This window comes from Mobula birostris, unplaced genomic scaffold, assembly GCF_030028105.1.
Source record: "Mobula birostris isolate sMobBir1 unplaced genomic scaffold, sMobBir1.hap1 scaffold_1525, whole genome shotgun sequence".
Lineage (NCBI taxonomy): Eukaryota > Metazoa > Chordata > Chondrichthyes > Myliobatiformes > Myliobatidae > Mobula > Mobula birostris.
The window spans coordinates 19,812-44,553 of NW_027274566.1; the positions used below are offsets into that span (position 1 = coordinate 19,812).

Genomic DNA, 24,742 nt, shown 5'->3' on the forward strand with positions numbered 1-24,742 from the left:
CAATGTCCATCTCCCTCCATCTTTCTCATACCCATGTGCCTATCCAAAAGTCTCTGAAAAGCCTCTACCATCATACCAGTCAATGTATTCCAGGCATCCACCACTCTGATGGTAAAAAAACTTACCCCTCACATCCCCCTTGAACCTACCTACCCACTCTCACCTTCAATGCATACCTCTGGTATTAGACATTTAAATCCAGGGAAACAGATACTCTTCTCTACTTTATCCATGCACATGCTTCTCATAGTCTTACAAACCTCTATCAGATCTCCCCTCGGCCTCCAGCGCTTCAGAGAAAACAACATAAGTTTATCCAGCTCTCATGATCGCATGTCCTCTAAACCAGGCAACATTCTGGCGAACCTCTTCTGCATCGACTCCAAAGCCCCAACATCTTTCCTATAGTGGGACAATCAGAACTGCATGCAATACTCCAGACGTGGCCTACCCAGAGTCTGATAAAGTTGCAGCACTTCCTCTAAAGCAGGCAGCATCCTGGTTAGACCTCATTGATCGAGCTGCTTTGGTAGTTTCATAAATTGAGTTCGTTATTTTAATTCCGAATTGTCCTATGATGAACTGATCACTGAAAATCATTTTAATTTGAACTATGCCCTGTAATAGCCTGAGGCCCTCGTTATTTAATTTCAGAATCTTGTTCCCCATTGCGGGTATTTAAAACCAATACAATTATGTTATTTTAAATAAATATTTAATGCGTAGGCCCATTGCATCTGGGCATTAAAATCTGTGTTTTGTTTCCCCCAGTTGGGCTCATGTTGAACGTACATTTGGTCAATACAGAGCAGAGGTTTCAGTGTTTGGGGGACGGTATCAGTCCATGTACATTTTCCAACAGGCTGCGCGGGTGAACCTGGATCAGGGGTAGAGTAACTACACTTCACTGCAGCAATTCTCAATGAAACACCCCTCCAATATTTCAACCAGGTCCTGAAGAAGGGTCTCGGCCAGAAACATCGACCGCTTACTCTTTTCCACAGACGCTGCCTGAGCTGCTGAGTTCCTCCAGCGTTTTGTGAGAGTTGCTTTGGATTTCCAGCATCTGCAGACTTTCTCCTGCTTACAAATATGTTGGGGTGGCACAAAGCCTCATCTGCCTCAAAGATTTTATTGCAAACAATAAAAGCAGAGAGGGTTCTGTATGTGTCCATTTACCCCTCATTCAAGCAACCCATCATAACAAAGAAAGATTACAGGGACATTGCCGGGTCTACAGGACCTGAGTTACAGGGAAAGATTGAATATGTTAGGACTTCTTTAACTTGGAACATAGAAGATTGCAAAGAGATATGACAGAAGGAGACAAGATTATGAGGGGTTTAGATAGGGTAAATGCAAGCAGTCATTGTCCACTGAGGTTGGATGAGACTGCAGCTAGAGGTCATGGGTTAAGGGTGAAAGGTGAAATGTTTAAGGGGAACATGTGCTGAACTTTTCTATGACTCATTATTAAGTCATTTACTTTATCATTGCCTGTGGTACCCTGCTGCTTTGAGAATCATCTTCTGGAAATTAACCTTTATTAAGACAGTAATACCACTTCAATGGCATTAACCGCGTGTCCGTCTTGTGCAGTGCTTTGTAAATGTACGTCCGCTCTTACCAGCAAACAGTGAACATACTCCGGTCCGCCAACGAGCACCGTGAAGCTCCCTAGTTGCTCTGCTAATGCCAGCAGTGCCTCGTCTTCATCGAAAATGGTGTCTGCATCGAGACGAGAAATCAGTGGCAAGGCGACTCTGAGAGGCAGCCCAACCACACGCAGCTTTGTACCTACCAGTCAGAAGTGGGAGCAGCTCATTCCGGGTACGCTCTACCCCCAAGGCCAAGGCAGTTGTGGACAGTTGCTTTATGTTGTTCAACCGTAACTGGGGAAAGGAAAGAAATGAAATTGATCAATGCCATCCAACCCTGAACAGAATTCTGGAAAAAAAAAGATATTTTGCTTAAACTATGCTGCAATCAAAAATACACCACTGTAACAATTGTTGTAACAATTAAATGCAGGTAATGGCGAACAGAACAGAAACCCATAGCAGAAACCATTATTTCCAGAGCAGAGTGAGGTTATTGTTGTGACAGAAAGATTGGATCTCACGATTTAGCGATTCAATCCATTTCTTGCTTGGGCATTGTTGTGTATGTGGCCGGGTTACACAATAAAACGATAAATAAAAATGCTGGAGACTGGAGCCAAGTTAACAGGGTTTTTCTCACTGACGGAACCCGAACTGAACACAGATATACAGATCAATACGCGCCTAATAGCGCATGCTCAATAACGCGTTACTACGACATAAAATAGTCCCATGTTATACAGTAGGCTATATAGTACAGGCATAATTCATTAGTACAGTTGATGAGGTTGAGTAATAACACTGGCCACTCCACTGGGCACCGCACAACATTATTCTCATCAGCACAAGTCCTGAGCCCAGTCAGTAAAAGGTTTCTCCTTCTACAGGTGCCAAGCCTCTGCTTTGGTCACCCATTTCCATGAATACAGGACCATAATTCACTGAACGTGGTGCCATGGGTAGATATGGTCATGAAGAAAGCTTCTGGCACCTTGGCCTTCGTAAATCAAGGTAAGTTTGGATGTTATGTTGAATTTCTATAAGACAGTAGTAAGACCTAATTTGGAGTGTCGTGTGCAGTTTCAGCTGCCGACCCACAGGAAAGATGTCAGTAAAGTTGAAAGAGTACAGAGGAGATTTATAAGGATGGTGCCAGGACTGGAGGACCTGAGTTATGAGGGAAGATTGAATAGGTTAGGCCCTTATTCCTTGATACATAGAAGATTGAGAGGAGATTTGACAGAGGTATGAGGGATCTAGGGTAAATGCAAGCAGACTTTTTCCACTGAGGTTGGGTGGGACTACAACCAGAGGCCATGGTTTAAGGGTGAAAGGTGAGAGGTTTAAGGGGAACATGAGGGGGAATTTCTTCACTCAGAAGGTGGTGAGCGTGTGGAATGAGCTGCCAGCACAAGTGGTGGATGCGAGCTCGATTGAATTGACTTTATTACCAACATCCTTCATACACACGAGTAAAAATCTTTATGTTGCATCTCCGTCTAAATGTGCAATTTATAATGAATAGTATGTATGTATGGTTCACAGTAATGTTAACTGCTAAGGCTATTAAAGTGGCTTCTCTGTAATGTTAACTGCTAAGGCTAATGTAATATCTTCCCTGTAATGCTAACTGCTGATGTAATGGTTTCTCTGTAGCTGTGATGTTTGGGTTATAACTACAGATAATGGGGAACTAACCAATGGGAGACATGTTCTTCTATCTTGTATGTTTGGAAACTGAGTTGGTACACAGGCTTTCAGGTGAGGCGAGCGAAGAGGAAGGACAAGTGTGGGGAGCGCTCGGTGGTCACAGGACGGCATATACGGGAATTCGAGGGTCCGGAGGTTGCCGGCGGTTCTGCGGAGGTCGTTTATGGGAGAACCCCAGATGCATGAGCTCCAACAATTTTTGTGCACAAATTGATAACTTTAATAAGAGCGGCACCTTTGTCTTTTATAACTGGGGAGAGACAACCTAATGCACTATTGAATGCTACATACTTTTCAAAGACTTGTGAACGTCAGAAGCAATATAGCAATGCAAAGGGCCTTAAGAATAAGTTGAGGGTGGTATGAAGGATCTTCCAGCAATGGAACAGAAACAAAACGAATAAAGCTAGATCAAGTCCTTTGAATAACCATATACTTAATTTCTTCAACAATTTTCCAAATTAAACAATAAATATTGTGGATAGCAAATTGATTTTGGAGTAGTATATACATAGAACTTTCTTATTTCCCTAATCAAAGACTGGCAGGACAGTCAAGGTAAGAAGGTATAACAATAATCTTACCTCTAGTTTTTTAATGAGTCTGGCCTCCTGTGCCTTCAATCTCTCCTTCTGATACTTTTCATGTACTTCCTTCAAATTGTCTACAATAGATCTCTTGTCAGATGCTGTCTCTGTTAGGGATGCAATCAAATCAAAGTTATAATAGGTAGTAGCTTCCAATTCAACCAATTATTTATCATTCAAGATATACACCTCAGCAGGGAGAAATCAACTAACAATTTTATTTAGTTTCTATTCATTTATTGCTATCTGAAGCTTAAGTTTCCAATTAAAATCCATCTGATTCAATGCAGTAATATCTGCCAGAATTAAATGGAAACTCTCACATACCATTTTGTTTTGCTTATCACACATGTACTGAGAGCCCCAGTCTTAGAACACATACCGACTAACACATGTAGGGTTCTTGGTAATGTTAACTGCTAAGGCTAATGAAATGGCATCTCTGTAATGCTAACTGCTGATGTAATAGTTTGTCTGTAGCTGCGATATTTGGGTTTTAACTACAGATAACAGGGAACTAACCAAATGAGAGACACATTATTCTATCTTGTTTGTCTGGGAACCGAGCTTTTGCGGTTTTTCGGTCGAGGCGAGTGAGGAGGTAGAACGAGTGTGGGAAGTGCTCGGTGATCACCGAATGGAGTCTACGGGAATTCGAGGGTCCAGCGGTTGGCAACGTTTCGGCGGAGGTCATTGAGGAGGAACACCGGAGGCGTGAGCTCCAACGATTTTTGTGCACAAACTGTTAACTTTAACAAGAGTGGCATCTTTGTCTTTTATATTTGGTTTCTCTACTAACCACACAACAAAATAAGAGATATAAAGTGTAATCACTTAATAGCTAGATAGAATTGGGGACCACGTGGCCGAGGCCCCAGTCTGTGATTACTCTGCGCTCATTCTTGGGGTTCTGTGGTTGGTATCGGAGATCCGTGAAGGGCTATGCCAAAGTGAGTCACCCCTTGAACCAGCTTCAGTGTGGTTACCCTCCCTTGGGGAAGAAAGGGAAAGGGAAAAGGGGACGGGAGGTTGGAGAATATCTAAACCCATCGGAGCCCTTTCAACAGATGCAAAATGCGAGGAGGCTTTTCAGTCGCTGAAAGAGTTGCTGACCCAGACACCGGTGCTGGCTTTTGCAGAGCCCCGACTACCGTATGTTGTATCAGGATCAGGGCACCGGGTTGAGGCCTGTGGTGTTCATCAGCTGGAGCTTGTTGCCCTCTGAGAGAAACTCTCCCACCCACAAGTTGGAATTTGTGGCGTTGAAATGGGCAGCGGTGGATAAGCTGAGTGACTGTCTCTCTGGAGCCAAGTTTGAGGTGAGGACGGACAACAATCCCCTCACTTACATCCTGACCTTGGCGAAACTGGATGCCACAGATGGTTGGCGGCCTTGTCGGTATATGATTTCAGCCTGAAGTACCGGCTGGGGAGCCGGAACATTGATGCAGATGCTTTGTCCCGACGGGTGCATGAGGGACTGGACATGGACGAGGAGTGGGAGAGTGTTCCTGCCCCTGGGGTGAAGGCCATGTGTCAGTTTGCCATCACCGTGAAGGCCGAGGAAAAGGAAAGGGCGGATCGAGCAGTGGATCATTTGGGGGCTTCTGATGACACCCTACCTCCAGTTTACTGTAACCTGACTGCTCTGAAGAGCAAGCAGCTGCCGGAATTGAGCTCTGGAGGAGTGGCAGCTGCTCAGTGAGGTGATCCGGGCACTGGCACTATCTGGTATGTATTTGGAAAGGGGGATATGGCGCAGGCGGAGAAGACAAAACCAGCTTCAGTACCTCCATTACTGAGAGAATAGCCTCGTTTGAAGTTAAAGAACCAAATTTTATACCGGCCATGTCAGCCCCGGACCGACCTCGGCGTTGCCAGCTGGTTCTGCCTGAGAAGTATCGGAGCATTGCGTTGAGGTCACTTCATGATGATTCTGGACATTTGCGGGTGGAAAAGACCTATGGTTTTTCTTGCCCTGAATGAAGTTGGAGGTTGAAGAGTATTGCAAATCGTGCATTTGCTGCATACGCTGGAAGACACTGCCTGTGCAGGCAGCTCCTTTGTCATACCTGCAGAGTGCAGGGCTCCTGGACCTGGTGTGTATGGATTTCCTGTCTATAGAACCCGATGCCAGCAACACGGCCAATGTCTTAGTCATCACGGACCACTACACTGGATATGCTCAGGCTTTTCCTCCCAAGGACCAGAAGGCGACTATGGTGGCAAAAGTGTTATGGGAGAAGTATTTCATGCATTATGGCCTTCCCCAGGCGGATACATAGCGACCAGGGATGGGACTTCGAGAGTAGACTCATCTACGAGTTACTGGGCATGCTGGGAGTTGAGAAATTGAGGACCATGCCCTATCACCTGCAGAGCAATCCCCAGCCTGAGAGGTTTAAGCTTGGGACCCTGGAGATCAGCAAGGAGAGCAGGTGGAGTTAACATATCGGGCATCTGGTTCACTGTACCCGAAATGAAGCTACTGCGTGCACGCCATATGCAGGAAGCCAAGGCGTTACTAGTGAAGGCTTGAAACATGGATTGTCCCATATAACTGCTGAAAAGGCATGTTTAATTGGGGCCCATGCAACTGTCCGAGGCTACACCTTTAGTTTGGAGAAAGTGGGAGAAACCTAAGTCAAACTTGAGAGTAAGAACTAGTTCTACCAGGTGAGGAAAGATGGTGATGAAGGGGAACTGATGAGGTCTGTTGTCTAGAAAGAAGCAGAACTTTAAGGACTTCCTGGAAGGGGATGAAAATGTATAAACACTAAACCCATAGTGAAAATAAAGTGATCTGGGCCAAGTAACTGAAAGTGATTGAAGTGATGGAGAGATTACAGACCAGATAATGTTCTAAGTGTCAGTTGCCAGAAAAACATTGGCAAGAACTCGAGGAAGAATACTTCCTACATTTTAAAATTAGGACAACATTATTTGTTACATTGATAAAACCAGACAGGCTTCCGAATACCATTGCATCTCTATTGGTAGAGTAATCCTTCAATACCGAACCATGTGAATAGCCTGGATTGTGGGACTCCAGGTCGGTCTTACAAGAGATATTGTTAAGCCTGGAAAACTGTAGCTATGGAGGAAAGATTGGATAAGTTTGGGTTGTTTTCTAGTCTTGAGATGTATAAAATTGGGAGGATTAAATGGCAGAAATGAGAAGGGCTTATTTCCCAAACGGGGATTAAAAATAAAACTGAGGAGCATAGAAACTGCTAGTAGTATTAAAAGTATTTTCACTCAGAGGATGGTAGAGGGATCTGAAATACTTCCAAGGCGTAAATTCCCCTCATATATAAAAAGTAAATGAATATCTGAAGCGCTGTGATCAACTGGGCTACAGAGCCTGAGGTAGGACGTAGAATTAGAACGGGTAGCTCTTTTCTCGACCATCACAGATACAATTCCCATCATATTCATTTTTATGGTTCTGTGAGATTGGCTGAGGAAATAAGCAGGTAGGTTTTATTTTCAGAAACGCAATTTAGTTGTTCAACTAATTTTTGAAAGTGTTTATACTTGTAAACTTTCAACTTAAAAGACTTCCTGTTATCAAGTGTTTTTGGAATGTGTCATCTCAGGTGTTTACAGAGAGAACATTTTGAGATGCAGACGTACCCTTTTTAACAATGCAACTCAATGACACATTAGATCCTTCACCCTTTCCAGCTCTTTGCAGATTCAGTCCTGAAAACAAAAAGCAGAAAACTAATTTTGAGCTTAAGAGCTTGGCAGATAAATATCATATTGTCTTTGGAATTTTGCAGTGACACAGGATCACAGATCGACATTGTAGACTGCTTCTCTTTTCACAAATTCTGCCTGATTCCGTGCGTGTTACAGCAAGCTACTCACAACATTTCTGAGCCAAATCCCAGAGTCTCAGAAGCACAGCAAATATCATAGATTATCATTAAACTGCAGAATAGAATGAATTATGTCACTGGATGGAACAATCAGCTATTGAAAGAAAACCTGCTAGAAATTTAGGTAAACTTTTTGAAAGCAGAAATCAAAATATCACAGATGCTGGAAATGTAAAGAGAATGACAAAATATTCAGCAGGTGAAGCAGTGTCTAAAAAGAGAGAAACAAAATTACTGAAATAATATTTCAAAAGTCACTGTCATTGTTTCATGCTTCACCTCCTCAGTAGAAAATACTGTACTACTCTTTAAAGAAGTCTGCTAAATAAATGAACAACAGTCACGTGCAACCTAATTTTAAAAAAGTACTTTCAATAGGGGAGAAGGCATCCCATTATGTTTAACTTATAAAACAGTGATACTACCAATATTCTGAGAAGTCCTTTTCCAACTAAGGCTGTATTGCCCAGTGACATTACCTTTGTAGAGAAAGTGGTTCAGCCTTGGGCTTCTCAGCAGCAATGGAGGAAGGGGTTTTGATTTGTGGTTTGGTGGAACTGGACACTTTGCTTAGTTTTGCTGGAGTCCTTTTAATCGATTCATCACAGGACTGGTAATACAAGAGAAAGAAAACGGTGAAATGTTCAAAGGTTCATTTTATTGTCAAAGTATGCACGTACAACTCTGATACTTGTCTTCTCCAGATAGTCCTGAAATACAGAAAGACATGAGAGTTGATGAAAGAAAAGACACCAACTCTCCCCACCATCAGTACGAAAAAGAAAAGAAACATTAACAATCCCCGACTCCCTGACTCACATAAAAAAAACAGCAACAATAACAATCTGCAATCCCCTGACTCACAGAGAAAAACAGCAACAGTAACAATCCCTGACCTGCTCACTTGCAGAAAAATCAGAGACAATGGCATTAAATCCACACTGCTCCCCCACAGGAAAAAAAATTACAATAACAATCCCCGACCCCCTCGCCTGCAAAACAGACCAGTCACAGTAACATCGAAACCCCCAACCCCACCTTACACACAAAATATTTACAGCTCACCCACCCACCAACCAGCCACAATTAAGAAAACACCAAAAACCTGAAGGAAACCAATATGAAGTACAGTCCAAAATTCACATATGTCTCAGAATATTGGAAACAGCTTTCCATCGGCATACGAAGACAGTGGCTGCAAACTCAACAAATCAGCAAAAGCATTTTCAACTTAATAAATCCAATTTTAGTTGGTAAATTAATCAAGGCTGACAACTGAAAATATTCAGAGGATGGCAAATCAATTTGGCTAAATGCTGTAAAAAATAAATTGTAAAGACTGCAACAATCCAGATTTCTCCAAACTTTCAGAAAGCATTGCCTCCTGCTGCTTTAACATAGCAGATACAAAGCAGGAGAATAGCAGCGATTGGGGAGAGACAACCGAACGCACTATTGAATGCTGCATACTTTTCAAAGACTTTTGGAAGTCAGAAGCAATATAGCAATTCAAAGAGCCATAAGAATGAGTTGAGGGTGATATAAAGGATTTTCCAGCAATGGAACAGAAACAAAAAGAATAAAGGTAGATCAAGTCCCTTGAATAATCATATACTTAATTTCCTCAAACACCAGGAAATCTGCACATGCTGGAATTTCAAGCAACACACATAAACGTTCACCAGCAACTGTTATGTGTTACTTAATTTCCTCAACAATTTTCCAAATTAAACAATGAATATTGTGGATAGCAAATTGAGTTTGGAGTAGTATATACTTACAAGTTTCTTATTGCCCTAATCAAAAATTGGCAGGGCAGTCAAGGTGAGAAGGTACGACGATAATCTTACCCTTAGCTCTTTAATGAGACTGGCCTCCTGTGCCTTCAATCTCTCCTTCCGAAGCTTCTGCTCTTTCTTCAATTTGTTTACAACAGATTTATGTTTCCTCAGATCATCTTTCAGTGCATGAATCCTCCCCTCGATATCACTCTGCTCAGATACTTTCTTTGTTAGGGATGCAATCAAATCAAAGTTGTAATAGTAGTAGCTTCCAATTCAACCAATTATTTATCATTCAAAATACATATCTCAGCAGGGTGAAATCAACTAACAATTTTACTTAGTTTCTATTCATTTATTGCTACTTGAAGCTTAAATTTCCAATTAAAATCCACCTGATTCAATGCAGAAATAGCTGCAAGAATTAAATGGAAACTCTCACATACCATTTTGTTTTGTTTATCACACATGTCCTGAGATCTCCAGTGGCAGGAAATGCATTTTGATTTTGACACTGTCCTCCTGGTACCATTCTCCCGTAAATATAATCAAAAGCTGTCACTGTACAGTGCAATCAGATCCATAACGCACTAAATGCACTCTTAAAGCTCAGAATACTACTAACACACAGCTGAGCAAAGCCATAGACTCTTAAATACCTTCTTAATTGGCCCAGTAAGCCGACAGATGAAGGGCAAACAGGGAAGGAAAGAAATACTGATATCCCCCAAAATACCAATTACGCACATAAAGCCCCAACCTCGTCGGACACCGACCGGCCAGAGTCACGGCCTCGTTGGAGACGTGGCTCACACTCTCAACAGCAAATACAGTTGTGGACTCATTGAGATCACAAGCAGGGAAACATCAGGAAACAATTTAAATATAAAATTGGATTTTTAAAAAAATCAAAGTTAATGGTGAGCATTGCATCAATAGGCAGAGAAACACTTGCTGCAAAATAGATTACACGCAGCATTTCACTAACCAAAGTTAGAACTCACTGACCACTGCTTTTAAACCTTTTCCTTTGTGTGGTACAAATCTTGCCAGTGAGTTTTCATGTTGATTTCCAGAGTTCAATTTGATTCGGGCTATTTAATCCCACACCCTGTCAGACCTGTACTGGATATGCTTGGCATGCTAGGCATTTAGTTCTGAAGTGCAACTTTGAGCACGACACATCGGAGGTTACCCATTTTCATTATTATTGCTGTTCCTGCTACTCGCTCATTCTTTGATTTGGCTGAAAACTACCATTATAACAGTGAGGACTTTGGGAGGAAGCACAGATGCATCATTCACTCAGTTCTTCCAGTTGAATATAGTTTCACAAAGTTTATTCCAGGCTCTGGTTTAATTGAAGGTGGGGATCTTTACTGGAGAAGTGTCCTCATGTTAGCTAACCTATCACCATCACGACTGTGTGAACCAGGGTGGCAGAACTTTGATCAGATCCATTGGTTGGGGAACTGCTGAACTCTTCATTGAAGATGAGAAAATCTGCAGATGTAGGAAATCCAAAGTAATACCCAGAAAATGCTGAAGGAACTCAGCAGGCCAGGCAACAGCTACGGAAAAGAGTTAACAGTCGTGGAACAGTCCATGTTTCGAACCTAAACAGGCATCACTCCACAACTCTTCCTACGCTACAAAGATAACTGCATTGGTCCTGCTTCCAGCACCCATGCTGAGCTCATCATTTTCCTCAACTTTCTCCAATTTCCACACTGCCCTCAACTGGCCCGTTTCTGACACCTCTCTCCCCTTTCTCGATCTCTGTCTCCATCTTTGGAGACAGTTTATCTACTGATACTCTTTACAAACCCACTGACTCTCACAGCTCTCTGGACAAAACGTCTTCCCACCCTATCACTTGCAAAATTGCCATTCCCTAGCGTCAGTTCCTCCATCTCCACTGCATCTGCTCCCACAATGAAGCTTTTCATTCCAGAACAACTGAGATAGCCTCCTTCTTCAAAGAAAAGGGCTTCCTTTCCTCCACTATCAACGCAGCCCTTAACCACATTGCACAAATCACCCTCAACCCTTCCACCTGCCGCCACACGAGGGATAGGGTTCCTCTTGTCCTCACCTATCACCACACAAGCCTCTGCATCCCGCACGTAACCCTCTGTAACTTCTGCTATCTCCAAAGGGAACCCACCACCAAGCACATCTTTCCGTAGGAATCACTCCCTACACGACTCCCTTGTCCACTCATCCCTCCCCACTGATCTCCCTCCTGGCACTTATCCTTGCAACTGGAACAAGGGCCACACCTTCCCCTACACCTCCTTCCTCACTACCATTCAGGGCCTCAAACAGCCCTTCCACGCCAGGTGACACTTCACCCATGCGTCTGTTGGGATCACATTGTATCTGGTGCTGCCTCCTATATATTGATCAGACCAGATTGGGAGACTTTTGTCAAGCAGCTTCGCTCCATCTGCCACAAGAAGCGGGATTTTCCGGTGGCCAGCCATTCCAACTCTACTTCCCATTCCAATATGTCAGTCCATGGTCTCCTGTCACTGTGAGGCCACCCTCAAGTTGGAGGGGCAACAGCTTATTTTTTGTCTGGGTCATCTCCAACCTGATGGCACAAACATTGATTTCTCAAACTTCGATTTCTCAAATTTCCAGTAACTGCCCCTCCTCCTCTCCATTCATTTCCCTCCCGCACCTCATCTCCTTACCTGCCCATCACCTCCCACTGGTGCTCCTCCTCCTTCCCTTCTTCAATGGTCCTCTGTCCTCTATCAAATACCCCCTACTCCAACCCTTTACCCCTTTCACCAATCAACTTCCCAGCTCTTTACTTTAACCCCTCCACCTCTCCCAGTATCACCTATCACCTGCCAGCTTGTATCTCTTCCTTCCCTTCCTCCTACCTTCTTTTTCTGACTCCTTCTTCCTTCCATTCCAGTCGTGAAGGTTTTCGGCCTGAAACATCGATTGCTTACTCTTTTCCGTTAATGCTGTCTGGCCTGCTGAGTTCCTCCAGCATTGTGTGTGATGCATCTGTTTACTGCATGCTGCTTTTGCCATTTAACAAGCTGATGGTTCTGTGTAGCAGCTCTATTCAGTTCAGATCCACCCAATGCAACTTGTAAAACTTCTTTCTATACTCGCCACTGAACTGGCATTGGTCCCTAGCTTGATAGTAATGGTCAAAAGGAGTGATAGACCAGGCCTCAAGATTACAGTTTGCAGCTGAATACAATTCTGCTGATATGGACAATTGCAACCCTTCATTAGCAACTAGATTTACTGAGACTGTCCCATCAGTACTGAGCTGTAATGTTAGCTGTGCTTACATGGAATTCTGTGAGTACCTACCGAGTATAAATACTGAAAAGCTCACACATAGCTGTTGGAAACTTCATACCTGATTGTGTCACAGATACAGATTCGTCAGACGAGCTGCAGGATCCTTGGCATGACTGTAAACCAGGGCTGGAGTTATTCTTCCTATCAGCTTCGTTTGATGCAAGTACACTCACTTCTGAGGAAGCAGACTGCACAAGGGCAAGTGAATGGCAATAGATTAGTTCCTGAGCTGTTAGTATTTTCTGATTTGATAAAATAAAGATTAGATGGTCAGGAAGTTTGCAAAAGTTTAACATCCAGCAACTTAAAGTCTGCACATCCGTCCACTGGATTGCCCCCTCCCTGCCCTTTCAAAGTGTCCCATTATATCCTTCCATATATTTCACTAAACTGCTCCAACCTATTGGCACAAACTCTCAAAGTTTAATGTTCATCTCAAACATGTTACCCTTGAAAGAACCATACAAGAAACACCCCCTCAACCAAATTGATCTAAAAATAACCTACCAAATCATACCAAATAACATATAAACCTAAAATAACACTAACATATAGTAAAAGCAGGAATGATATGATAAATACACAGTGTGGCAGCTCGCCCACACGGGAAGCGAACCGGCTCCAGCAGTCTTGGGCGAGTCTGCAGCCAGCGGCAACCGAGAGGGCTCTGAGCGCGGGGCAGACCTCGGCCTGAAAGCCGACGTCACTTCCGCCCTGCGAAGAGCGGGGGATGCTGGGAGCAGGCACTTAAGCGTGCGCAGTTTGAAACAGTAAACAGTTCAACCAGACCATGCTCGACTCAGTGTGTTGCTTTCACTCGTTGCATATCAGCGTGACCACAACAGCCTATATAAAGTAGAAATAATATATGTAGAGCAGTGGTCCCCAACCTCCGGGCCGCGGACCGATACCGATCCGCGAAGCATGCAGTGGTGCAGCGGTAGCCAGGACACACCCAGCACATTTTTTTAAAAGGGCTGAAATAAACAAGCTAATTAATGCTGAGCTCGCTGCATTGGCACTGCTTCCTGCATGCATGCTAAGCTCGTTGACTTCGTTAACTTTGCCTCCAACTTTCACCCTGCCCTCAAGTTTACCTTTATACCTCATTGTCGCCAAACAATTGGTACTAGAACGTACAATCATCACAGCGATATTTGATTTTGCGCTTCACACTCCCTGATTACAAATATTAAATATTAAAGATATTAAAAATAGTAAATATTAAAAATTTGAATTTTAAATCATAATTAGAAAATAGAAAAATGGGAAGTAAGGTAGTGTAAAAAAACCGAGAGGCAGGTCCAAATATTTGGAGGGTACGGCCCAGATCTGGGTCAGGATCTGTTCAGCAGTCTCATCACAGTTGGAAAGAAGCTGTTCCAAAATCTGTCTGTATGATTCTTCAAGCTCCTGAACCTTCTCCTGGAGCGAAGAGGGACGAAAAGTCTGTTGGCTGGGTGGGTCGTGTCCTTGATTATCCTGGCAGCACTGCTCCGACAGCGTGCGATGTAAAGTGAGTCAGACTTTTTGTTCCAATGTACACAGTAAAGAAAACGACACAGAATGACATTCATGATCCCAGTACATTAATATTCACCTCTTTGGGCAAGTTGGGATTAAAAAAAAGAAATCACTCTAAATTGTTCTCCGAGGCAAAAAAAATAAGGGGAAAGTTCACAGTTGTCCATACAATTGGCTTTAATTGATTCCTAATCTAAATTACCTTACCACTAATGGTTAGTCAAATAACCTCACACCTCCTCCCTTGCAGGAAGCAAAGAATCTTTAAAATATAGAAACGGTCTTTGAGAAAAACAAATCCTGGCACTTCTAGGAGAACCGCCAACTGAAGAAAACTCAATTCTATCGTTGACTTGTTTCCAAACTGCATCAGGCTTGTTTAGACATTCCTTTGCAAACTTCTGATGCTGAAATTTGTGGTGAGGATGCAGGAAAAGTTTTCTTCTGATGACTCTTCCATGAAGGTCATATTTGTTCAGTGTCACTGCACAGTAGAACAGTGCACCACCACTCCAGAGTCTGCTAAATCTTCCTGAAGGTCTTTTGCAGTCAAACAGGGGTTTTGATTTGCCTTTCTAGCAATCCTACAAGTAGCTCTCTTGGAAAGTGTTGTTGGTCTTACAGACCTCAACTTGACCTCCACCGTTCCTGGAACTGCCACTTCTTAATTACGTTATGAACTGAGGAAACGGCTATCTGAAAACGCTTTGGTATCATCTTATAGCCTTCTCCTGCTTTGTGGGCATCATTTATTTTAATTTTCAGAGTGCTAGGCAGCTGCTTAGAGGAGCCCATGGCTGCTGATTGTTGGGACAAGGTTTGAGGAGTCAGGGTATTTATAAAGCTTTGTAATTTGCATCACCTGGCCTTTCCTAACGATGACTGTGAACAAGCCATAACCCTAACAAGCTAATTAAGGTCTGAAACCTTGGTAAAAGTTATCTGAGAACTCAAATCTTTTGGGGTGCCTAAACTTTTCAATGGTGCTCCTTTCCTTTTTTTCACTCTAAAATTGTACAAAACCAAAATAATACACTAATCTTGCTCAATATGTTGAAAAGAATGTTTCATCTTCAACGTTATGATTTTTTGGAGATCAGTTCATCTTCTACTCACTTAACTATTCACAGTAACAGAAATTTTGACCAAGGGTGCCCAAACGTTTTCCTGCCTCTGTATGTCAATTTAGGCAGCTGCAAGTACCATGATGTTTACTTCTGCATAGACTGCAAGTCAACGTTATTTTTTTTTCAATAATATTACTGGTATTGTGAAAATGGTATTCTTCACCATCCACTTCAAGGTTCGACATGTGTGTTTAGAGATGCTCTTCTGCACACCACTGTTGTAACGTGAGGTGATTTGAGTTACTGTCACCTTCCTGTCAGCTTGTACCAGTCAGTTGTCGTTTTGGGCCAAGATGCTTCATCAGGACTAGAAAAAAAAAGATGAGATCAGAGTAAGAAGGCGGGGGAAGACGTACAAGGTTGTGGGTGAGAGGAGAAACCAGGAGATGGGGAGTGGTGAGGTAAAGAGCTGAGAAATTGGTGAAAGAGAAAGTGCTGGAGAAGCCGGAATCTGACAGGAGAGGACAGAAGGCCATGGAAGAAAGGGAAGGGGGAAGAGCACCAGAGGGAGGTGATGGGCAGGTAAGGAGATAAGGTGAGGGAGCAAAATGGGAATGGGGAATGGTGAAGTGGGGGGGTCATTACCGGAAGCAGGAGAAATTGATGTTGATGCCATCAGGTTGGAGGCTACCCAGACGAAATAAGGAGTTGTTCCTCCAACCCGAGTGTGGCCTCATCGCGGCAGTAGAGGAGGCCATGGACCGACATGTTGGAATGGGAATGGGAAATAGAATTAAAATTGGTGGCCACCAGGAGAAGTGCCACACCTGCCCCTGGATCTCCTCCCTCACTACCATTCGGGGCCCAAACAATCCTTCCAGGTGAGGCGACATTTTACCTGTGAGACCTGGCCCAGACTGGGAGACCACTTCGACGAGCACCTACAGTCCATCCAGCAGAAGAAAACAGGACCTCTCAGTGGCCACAAATTGACCTGGATGAGGAAGTGGAGGGATAGGTTAGTAAATCTGCTGACGACACAATGGTTGGCGGGGTTGTGGATGGTGTGGATAGCGGGACATTGATAGGATGCAAAACTGGGCTGAGAAGTGATAGATGAAGTTCAACGCAGATAAGTGAGAGATGGTTCATTTTGGTCGGTCAAATATGATGACAGAATATAGTATGAATGGTAAGACTCTTAGCAATATGGTGACCTTTTATCCAATAGTTTCATTTAATTGTTTATCAGTCTTTCAGTCTTTTTTTTTCAAAGTTTTAGATTTGATCTGAAAGTCTTTCTTTCTTTCTTTTTTCATCATATCTTCAAAATGGACTGCCATTCCTTTTTTTTTGTTTTGGTTTTTTTTTAGTGTAGTGGTTTTTTTTTCCTTTTCATTTAAGACCCGATGTTTTTTCCCTTTCTCTTCATAATCTGCTAAGGGAATTGTTATTTTCATTTTTTATTATATATTTTATACTAGTTTAACAATATCTATGATTTTGACAATGTCTAACTTAATCTTGGAGTATATTGTTACAGGTACATATATTTGAATGAATTCTCCTCTTGATTGTATTTATGCTTTTTTTTAAATCAATGAAAAGATTAATGAAGAAAAAGACTCTTGGCAGTGTGGGGGATCAGAGGGATCTTGGGGTCCGAGTCCATAGGACACTCAAAGCTGCTGCGCAGGTTGGCTCTGTGGTTAAGAAAGCATACAGTGTATTGACCTTCATCAACCGTGGGATTGAGTTTCGAGCCTGGGGGGGGGGTAATGTTGCAGCTATATCGGACCCTGGTCAGACCCCAGTTGGAGTACTCTGCTCAGTTCTGGTCGCCTCACTATTGGAAGGATGTGGACACTGTGGAAAGGGTGCAGAGGAGATTTACAAGGATGTTGCCTGGATTGGGGATCATGCCAAGTGAACTCAGTCTTTTCTCCTTGGAGCGGCGGAGAATGAGAGGTGACCTGATAGAGGTGTATAAGATGATGAGAGGCATTGATCTTGTGGCTAGTCAGAGGCTTTTTCCCAGGGCTGAAATGGCTAATATGAGAGGGCAGAGTTTTAAGGTGCTTGGAATGGTGCCGGAGGATTGGCTCATGTAGTTCCATTGTTTAAAAAGGGTTCTAAGAGTAAACCTGGCAATTATCAGCCTGGGAGTTTGATGTCAGTGGTGGGTAAATTGATGGAAAGTATTCTCAGAGATGGTATATATAATTATCTGGATAGACAGGGTCTGATTAGGAACAGTCGACATGGATTTGTGCATGGAAGGTCATGTTTGACAAATCTTATTGAAATTTTCTGAAGAGGTTACTAAGAAAGTTGACGAGGGTAAAGCGGTGGATGTTGTCTATACGGACTTCAGTAAAGCCTTTGACAAGGTTCCACATGGAAGGTTAGTTAGGAAGGTTCAATGGTTCGGCATTAATATCGAAGTAGTCAAATGGATTCTGCAGTGGCTAGATGGGAGACGCCAGAGAGTAGTGGTGGATAACTGTGTGTCAGATTGGAGGACGGCGTGTAACGGTGTTTCTCAGGGATCTGTACTGGGTCCAGTGTCGTTTGTCATATATATTAATGATCTGGATGATGGGGTGGTAAATTGGATTAGTAAGTATGCAGATGATACTAAGATAGGTGGCGTTGTGGTTTTCAAAGCCTGCAGAGAGATTTAGGCCAGTTAGAAGAGTGGGCTGAAAGATGGCAGATGGAGTTTAATGCTGAAAAATATGAGGTGCTACATTTTGGTAGGACTAATCAAAATAGGACAGACATGGTAAATGGTGGGGCATTGAAGAATGCTGTAGAACAGTGGGATCTAGGAATAATGGTGCATTGTTCCCTGAAGATGGAATCTCATGTGGATAGGATGGTGAAGAAAGCTTTTGGTATGCTGGCCTTTATTAATCAGAGCATTGAGTATAAGAGTTGGGAGGTAATGTTGAAATTGTATAAGGCATTGGTAAAGCCAAATTTGGAATATTGTGTACAGTTCTGGTCACCGAATTATAGGAAAGATGTCAATAAAATTGAGAGAGTACAGAGGAGGTTTCATCTCCTAAGTTACAGAGAAAGGTTGAACAAGTTACGTCTTTATTCTTTGGAGCGTAGAAGGTTGAGGGGGGACTTGATAGAAGTGTTTAAAATTGTAAGGGGAATTGATAGAGTTGACGTGGATAGGCTTTTTCCATTGAGAGCGGGGGAGATTCAAACAAGAGGACATGAGTTGAGAGTTAAAGGGCAAAAGTTTAGGGGTATCATGAGGGGGAACTTCTTTACTCAGAGAGTGGTAGCTGTGTGGAACGAGCTTCCAGCAGAAGTGGTTGAGGCAGGTTCGATGTTGTTGTTTAAGGTTAAATTGGATAGATACATGGACAGGAAAGGAATGGAGGTTTATGGGCTAAATGCAGGTTGCTGGGACTAGGTGAGAGTATGAGTTTGGCACGGACTAGAAGGGCCGAGATGGCCTGTTTCCGTGCTGTAATTGTTATATGGTTATATGGAAGGAGATAGATTAACGTCTGTTACAAGCCTTGTGGCAGAGAGCGACTGAGAGTACGAGACTCCCCCGCCCCGGATAGGACGCCAGTCTATCGCAAGGTTAACCCCCAGCATTTTTTTGCCGATACCCATTCTCAGCTGGGTAGACTGGAGCATTGTGCAAGTGCCTTGCTCAAGGACACACACGCTGCCTCGGCCGAGGCTCAAACCCATGACCTTCAGATCGCTAGTCCAACGCCCTAACCACTTGGCCACGCACCACACAGAGATAAGTCAAGGGTATGTTTTTTACGCAGAGTGCGTGGAATGGGCTGCCAGCAACAGTGGTGGAGGCATATGTGATAGGGTCTTTTAAGAGACTCTTAGGCAGGTATATGGAGCTTAGAAAAATAGAGAGCTAAGGTTAATTTCTAAAGGAAATACCCATTCCCATTCCCATTCGGGCATACCAGATAATGGCCTCCTCTTTTGCCACAATGAGGCCACTCTCATGGTGGAGGAGCAACATATTCTGTCTAGGTGTTCTCAAGCCGATGCCATGACAGATTTTATTTTCCAGTTCCCTTCTCTCTGCTTCGATTCCTCATTCTGGCCTCTTGCCTCATCTCCTCACCTGCCTGTCACCTCCCCTACCCCGGTGCCCCTCCTTCCTCCCTCTCTCCCATGGCCCACTCTCCTCTCTTATTAAATTCCACCTTCTCCAGCCATTTACCTTTCCCACCCACCTGGCTTCACCTATCACCTTCCAGCTATCCTCCCCCCGCCCACTTTTTATTCTGGCGTCTTCCCCATTCCTCTCCAGCCCTGAAGAAGGCTCTGTGCCTGAAACATGGACTGTTTATTCCTCTGCATAGATGCTGCCTGACCTGCTGAGTTCCTCCAGCATTCTGTGTGCGTCCCTCTGGATTTCCAGCATCTGCAAAATCTCTTGTGTGCACGTGACCAATGAACCTACTAACCCAGATGTCTTTGCAAAGTGCGAGGAAACCAGAGCACCCGGAGGAAACCCGCACAGTCACAGGGTGAACAAACTATAACTCCGTATAGACAGCGGTGGCAATTGAACCCAGGTTGCTGGCACTGTAATGGCGTTATGCGAACTGCTATACCAGCCGCTTGTTTGAGGGGTAAATATCTGCCCCAGGACACTGTGAGAAACTTCCCTTCTCCAAATCAGTGATGCTGTAAGATATCTTAAATCCGTTTACAAAGGGTCTTGGTTTAACATCTCAGGCAAATGATGGTACCTCTGACCGTACAGCATTCCCTCGGTACTGCACTGAGAGTGTCAGTGGTATCAAGTCACCAGCTCATCTCTTGAGCTGCTATAATCCAACCACATGTCTGCAATGCTGGAAATTCAAGCAACACACACAAAGTGCTGGAGGAACTCAGCACTGAGGTGTTGTGCAGCATTACCATCATCTTAGTGGGAAGAGTTGTTTCCCTCAGACAGAAGTCTACCAGGCCAAATGGACATTCAAGGAGTATGGACAAACACTGGACAGGGTTTTCCACAGAGGGGTAACTCATTCTTAACTTCCAATACCAAGTGGGTCATCCCACAGATATCCTGACCTTGAAGAGGTCTCTGTGGGCGGCTGCAACCAGTTGATTGTTAATGGGTGTCATTAGTATATATAGTAGCACAGTGGCTAAGTTGCTAGACTTGCTCCTAGAGAACTGCGCTCTTAAATCCATCAAAACGAGTTCATATCTCACCATCGCAGCTGGGAAATTTAAATCTGAATCATTAAAGCAATTTCAAATATTAAAAATTAGTGTCATTATTTGTGTCTGTAAAGCACTGGATTGATGTCCAAGTTCACCTGGTTCAGCAAGGTCTGTAAACACCTGTAATCTCAGTAGTATGTTAGCTGTCAATTGCTCTTTGAATTGGCCCAGCAAGCCACTGCTCAGGAGTAGCTAAGGATGGGCAATAAATGCCTACCGCACATCCTGTGGGCAAATAATATTTTTAAAAAGTTGATGAGAAGTCGTGGAGAATCCAGCAAGTGAATGAATTGTTCTTCCTCAGTGTCCCATCCCACTGGTATCAGTGATCCCCACATACACAATTGTGGATTCTCCTCTTCGATCTCTGGTCACACCCAGTAGCAGCTGGCTTTGCCCATCTCCAGAGTCTGCTTGTGTGCTCTGTGATGGCGTGTGGGCAGCCGGAGTAGTGTCAGCCCCCTTGATGCCACACCCCATGTATGAGGTTTAACTAGATCTGGAGACAAAAAGGACTTCAGATGCGGTAATGTGGAGCCAACAAATCACTGGAGGAACTCAGCGGTCAGGCAGCAAATGTGCAGGAAGAGCGGCGCTCAATATTTTGGATTGAGAACTTGCTCAGTTGCTCCAGAACAAATCAAATGGGTATTCATGGCTACAAGCCCCTGGCTTCTCACAGTACATTAACATGGAACAATGCAGCATAGTACAGGTCCTCTGGCCCACAATGTTGTGCTGACCTTTTAACCTACTCCAAGAGCAATCTGACCCTTCGCTTCCTCCTAGCCCTCCATTTTTCTTGCGTCCATGTGCCTATCTAAGAGTCTCTTAAATGTCCCTAACATAACTGCCTCTACCAGTGCTTTCCACTCACTTTTAAAGATTAGTTTTATTTGTCACCTGATTATCAAAACATACCATGAAGTGCATCCACGAAGAAATCTGCAGATGCTGGAATTTCAAGCAACACACAGAAAAGTTATTGGTGAACGCAGCAGGTCAGGCAGCACCTCTAGAGAGAGGATCTTCTATATATTGGCGAGACCCGACGCAGACTGGGAGATCGTTTTGCTAAACACCTACGCTCTGTCTGCCAGAGAAAGCAGGATCTCCCAGTGGCCACACATTTTAATTCCACATCCCATTCCCATTCTGATATGTCTATCCACGGCCTCCACTACTGTAAAGATGAGGCCACACTCAGGTTGGAGTGGAGGAACAACACCTTATATTCCGTCTGGGTAGCCTCCAACCTGATGGCATGGACACTGACTTCTCAAACTTCTGCTAATGCCCCACCTCCCCCTTGTACCCCATCCGTTATTTATTTATATACACACACACACACACACACACACACACACACACACACACACACACACACACACACATTCTTTCTCTCTCTCTCCTTTTTCTCCCTCTGTCCCTCTCACTATACTCCTTGCCCATCCTCTGGGTTTCTCCCCCTCCCCATTTTCTTTCTCCCTGGGCCTCCTGTCCCATGATCCTCTCATATCGCTTTTGCCAAACAACTGTCCAGCTCTTGGCTCCATCCCTCCCCCTCCTGTCTTCTCCTATCATTTCGGATCTCCCCCTCCCCTTTCCAAATCTCTTAATAGCTCTTCTTTCAGTTTGTCCTGACGAAGGGTCTCAGCCCAAAACGTCGACTGTACCTCTCCCCAGAGATGCTGCCTGGCCTGCTGCGTTCACCAGCAACTTTGATGTGTGTTCAATGAAGTGCATCATCTGCATTAAAGACTAACAGTTTGTGGAAATGCTAGGGGCAGCCCGCAAGTACCTCAATGCTTCTGGCTGCCCACAACTTACTGATCCTAACCTGTATGTCTTGTATGGGAGGGAAACCATGTAGCCACGAGGAGAACATACAAACTCTTTACAAGGAGTGGTGGGAATTGAACCGGGACCGTTGGCACTGTAAAGCAATTGTGCTCACCACTTTGCTACCGCACCACTATTGTAAACCTCCTCTGCACCCTCTCTAAAGCTTCCACATCCCTCCCACAACGACTCAACTAGAACTGAACACAGTACTCCAAGAGTGGTCTAGCCAGAGTTTTATAGAGCTGCAACATTACCTCACGGTAATCCCCCGACTAAAAACTGCCAAAACACCATACTCCTTCTTAACCACCAGAAATTAAGAACATGGGACAAAGATTATGATTTCTTTATTAGTTTTCTGTGGGCTCAATGAGCAAACAAAGAGGGAGTGCTCAGCACCTGTAGTCATGGTGCATACAATGTCATGCTGTGATCCTTTGGTATGTGTGTTTAACTATCTTCAGTTCCAATGTTTCTTGGAGAAAGAGTGCTTAATCTTTCTGATTGTAAAGCTGATTCTGTGTTCATCTTTTCCTCTGTTTCCTGCCACACCATCTTTCACAAGCAACATGGGTGAGTATTCCTCATCCTTTCCTTCCACTTCAAACATAAGTCACCGGGAACTGGCAGCCGACATCTCTCAAGTCTCCAGGACCCGGTTCTGTCGGCAAGCACTTGAAGTGACGCCTCAGCCTTTTCACAGTAAGTACTTGCCTAGTAAGAGGTTATCAGGAAGCAGATCAGATGGCAAGCAGGTTCCACAGATCCCCTTCAACACTCGTCTGAACATGCTGTCTCGATGTGTAACTTGGTTCAGGTGCCACCTTGGGATTTGACACCACGCACTGTTGTAATTGTGAGCAATGATTGGGACTGCTTCTGACGGTACTGGTACTGGAATTGCTTTATTTTTGTCACATATGCCGAGATACAGTAAAAAACTTATCTTGCACGGTGTCCATACAGATCAGATCATTACACATTGCACTGAACCAGAAACTATAGCAATGCAGAATAAAGCTGCCAAAAAAATGCAGTGCAGGTAAACAATGAAGTACAAAATCATAATGTGGTAGATTGTGAGGCCAAGAGTCCACCTTATCGTCTGTTTAAGAGTCTTTTAAGAGTGGAATAGAAGCTGTCTTTGAACCTTTTGGGACATCTCTTGTATCTTCTGCCCGATGGGAGAGGGGGGGAAGAGCCAATGTCCTGGGTAGGTGGGCTCTTTGATAGTGCTGGCTGCTTTACTGAGGCAGTGAGAAATGTAGTCAATGTCCACAGAGGAGAGTGTCGTCCTGAGATGTGTCCACAACTCTCTGCAGTTTGGTGCGGTCGTGGGCAGAGCAGTTGCTGTACCAAGCCATTATATAGCGAGACGGTGACAATCTGGGGTTTGAGGGCTCAGTGGTTATAAGGTGGTGGAGAAGGCACATGGGATGCCTGCCTTCATCAGTCATCGCATAGAGTACAAGAGCTTTGACAACTTTACAAATCAGTGGTGGTGTAGCCTGTACATTCCTGGAAGGATGTTATTGCACTGGAGAGAGTGCAGAGGAAATTGCGGGCATATTCCCTGAGTTGGAGCATTAGAGCTATGAGGAGAGATTGGGAAGGCTGGGTTTGTTTTCCCTGGAGTGGAAGAGGCTGAGGGATGACCTGATAGAGCTGGAGCTAATACAAATCTTTTTGCCTTGGTGGGGGTGTCTAAAACAAGAGAGTGCAGGTTTAAGATTCAAGATTGAAAATTGTTTAATGTCATTTCTAGTACACAAGTGTAAAGAACAAAATAATTGTTACTCCAGATCCGATGTAGCACAATAAAACACAATAGGATAAAGCACACAATAATAACAAAATACAATAAATATAAATAGTTTATATCCATAGATTGATTGTATGTCTATAAAGTGATGCTAGGCACAGGAGTGTCTGTACACAAGGTGACTTGATAGGAAATGATAAAGAAATGGTGGTTGGGAGTGTGGAGGGGTGGGTTAGTGGGTGGACATGTTGATCAGCCTTTCTGCTTGGGGAAAGTAACTGTGTTTGAGTCTGGTGATCCTGGTGAGGATACTACACAGCCTCCTTGATGGGAGTGGGACAAACCGTCCATGAGCAGGGTGGGTGGGATCCTTCACGATATCACTGGCCCTCTCCTGGCACCTT

General features: G+C 43.9%; 1 protein-coding gene across 1 annotated transcript in view; it reads right to left on the reverse strand.

Moving 5' to 3' along the window:
• The window catches only part of LOC140192495 (serine/threonine-protein phosphatase 2A 65 kDa regulatory subunit A beta isoform-like), a gene marked incomplete at its 3' end in the record, with an annotated part of 39,947 nt that extends 19,318 nt beyond the window's left edge, over window positions 1–20,629 (reverse strand). Inside the window, exons 1-4 of the mRNA XM_072250082.1 lie at window positions 20,576–20,629; window positions 13,479–13,610; window positions 1,802–1,892; window positions 1,628–1,728 (exon numbers count right to left, since the gene is read on the reverse strand). Coding sequence (XP_072106183.1) covers window positions 1,628–1,728; window positions 1,802–1,892; window positions 13,479–13,610; window positions 20,576–20,629 — 378 coding nt within the window. The remainder of the gene's footprint in view (window positions 1–1,627; window positions 1,729–1,801; window positions 1,893–13,478; window positions 13,611–20,575) is intronic.
• Between the last annotated feature and the right edge of the window lie 4,113 nt (window positions 20,630–24,742).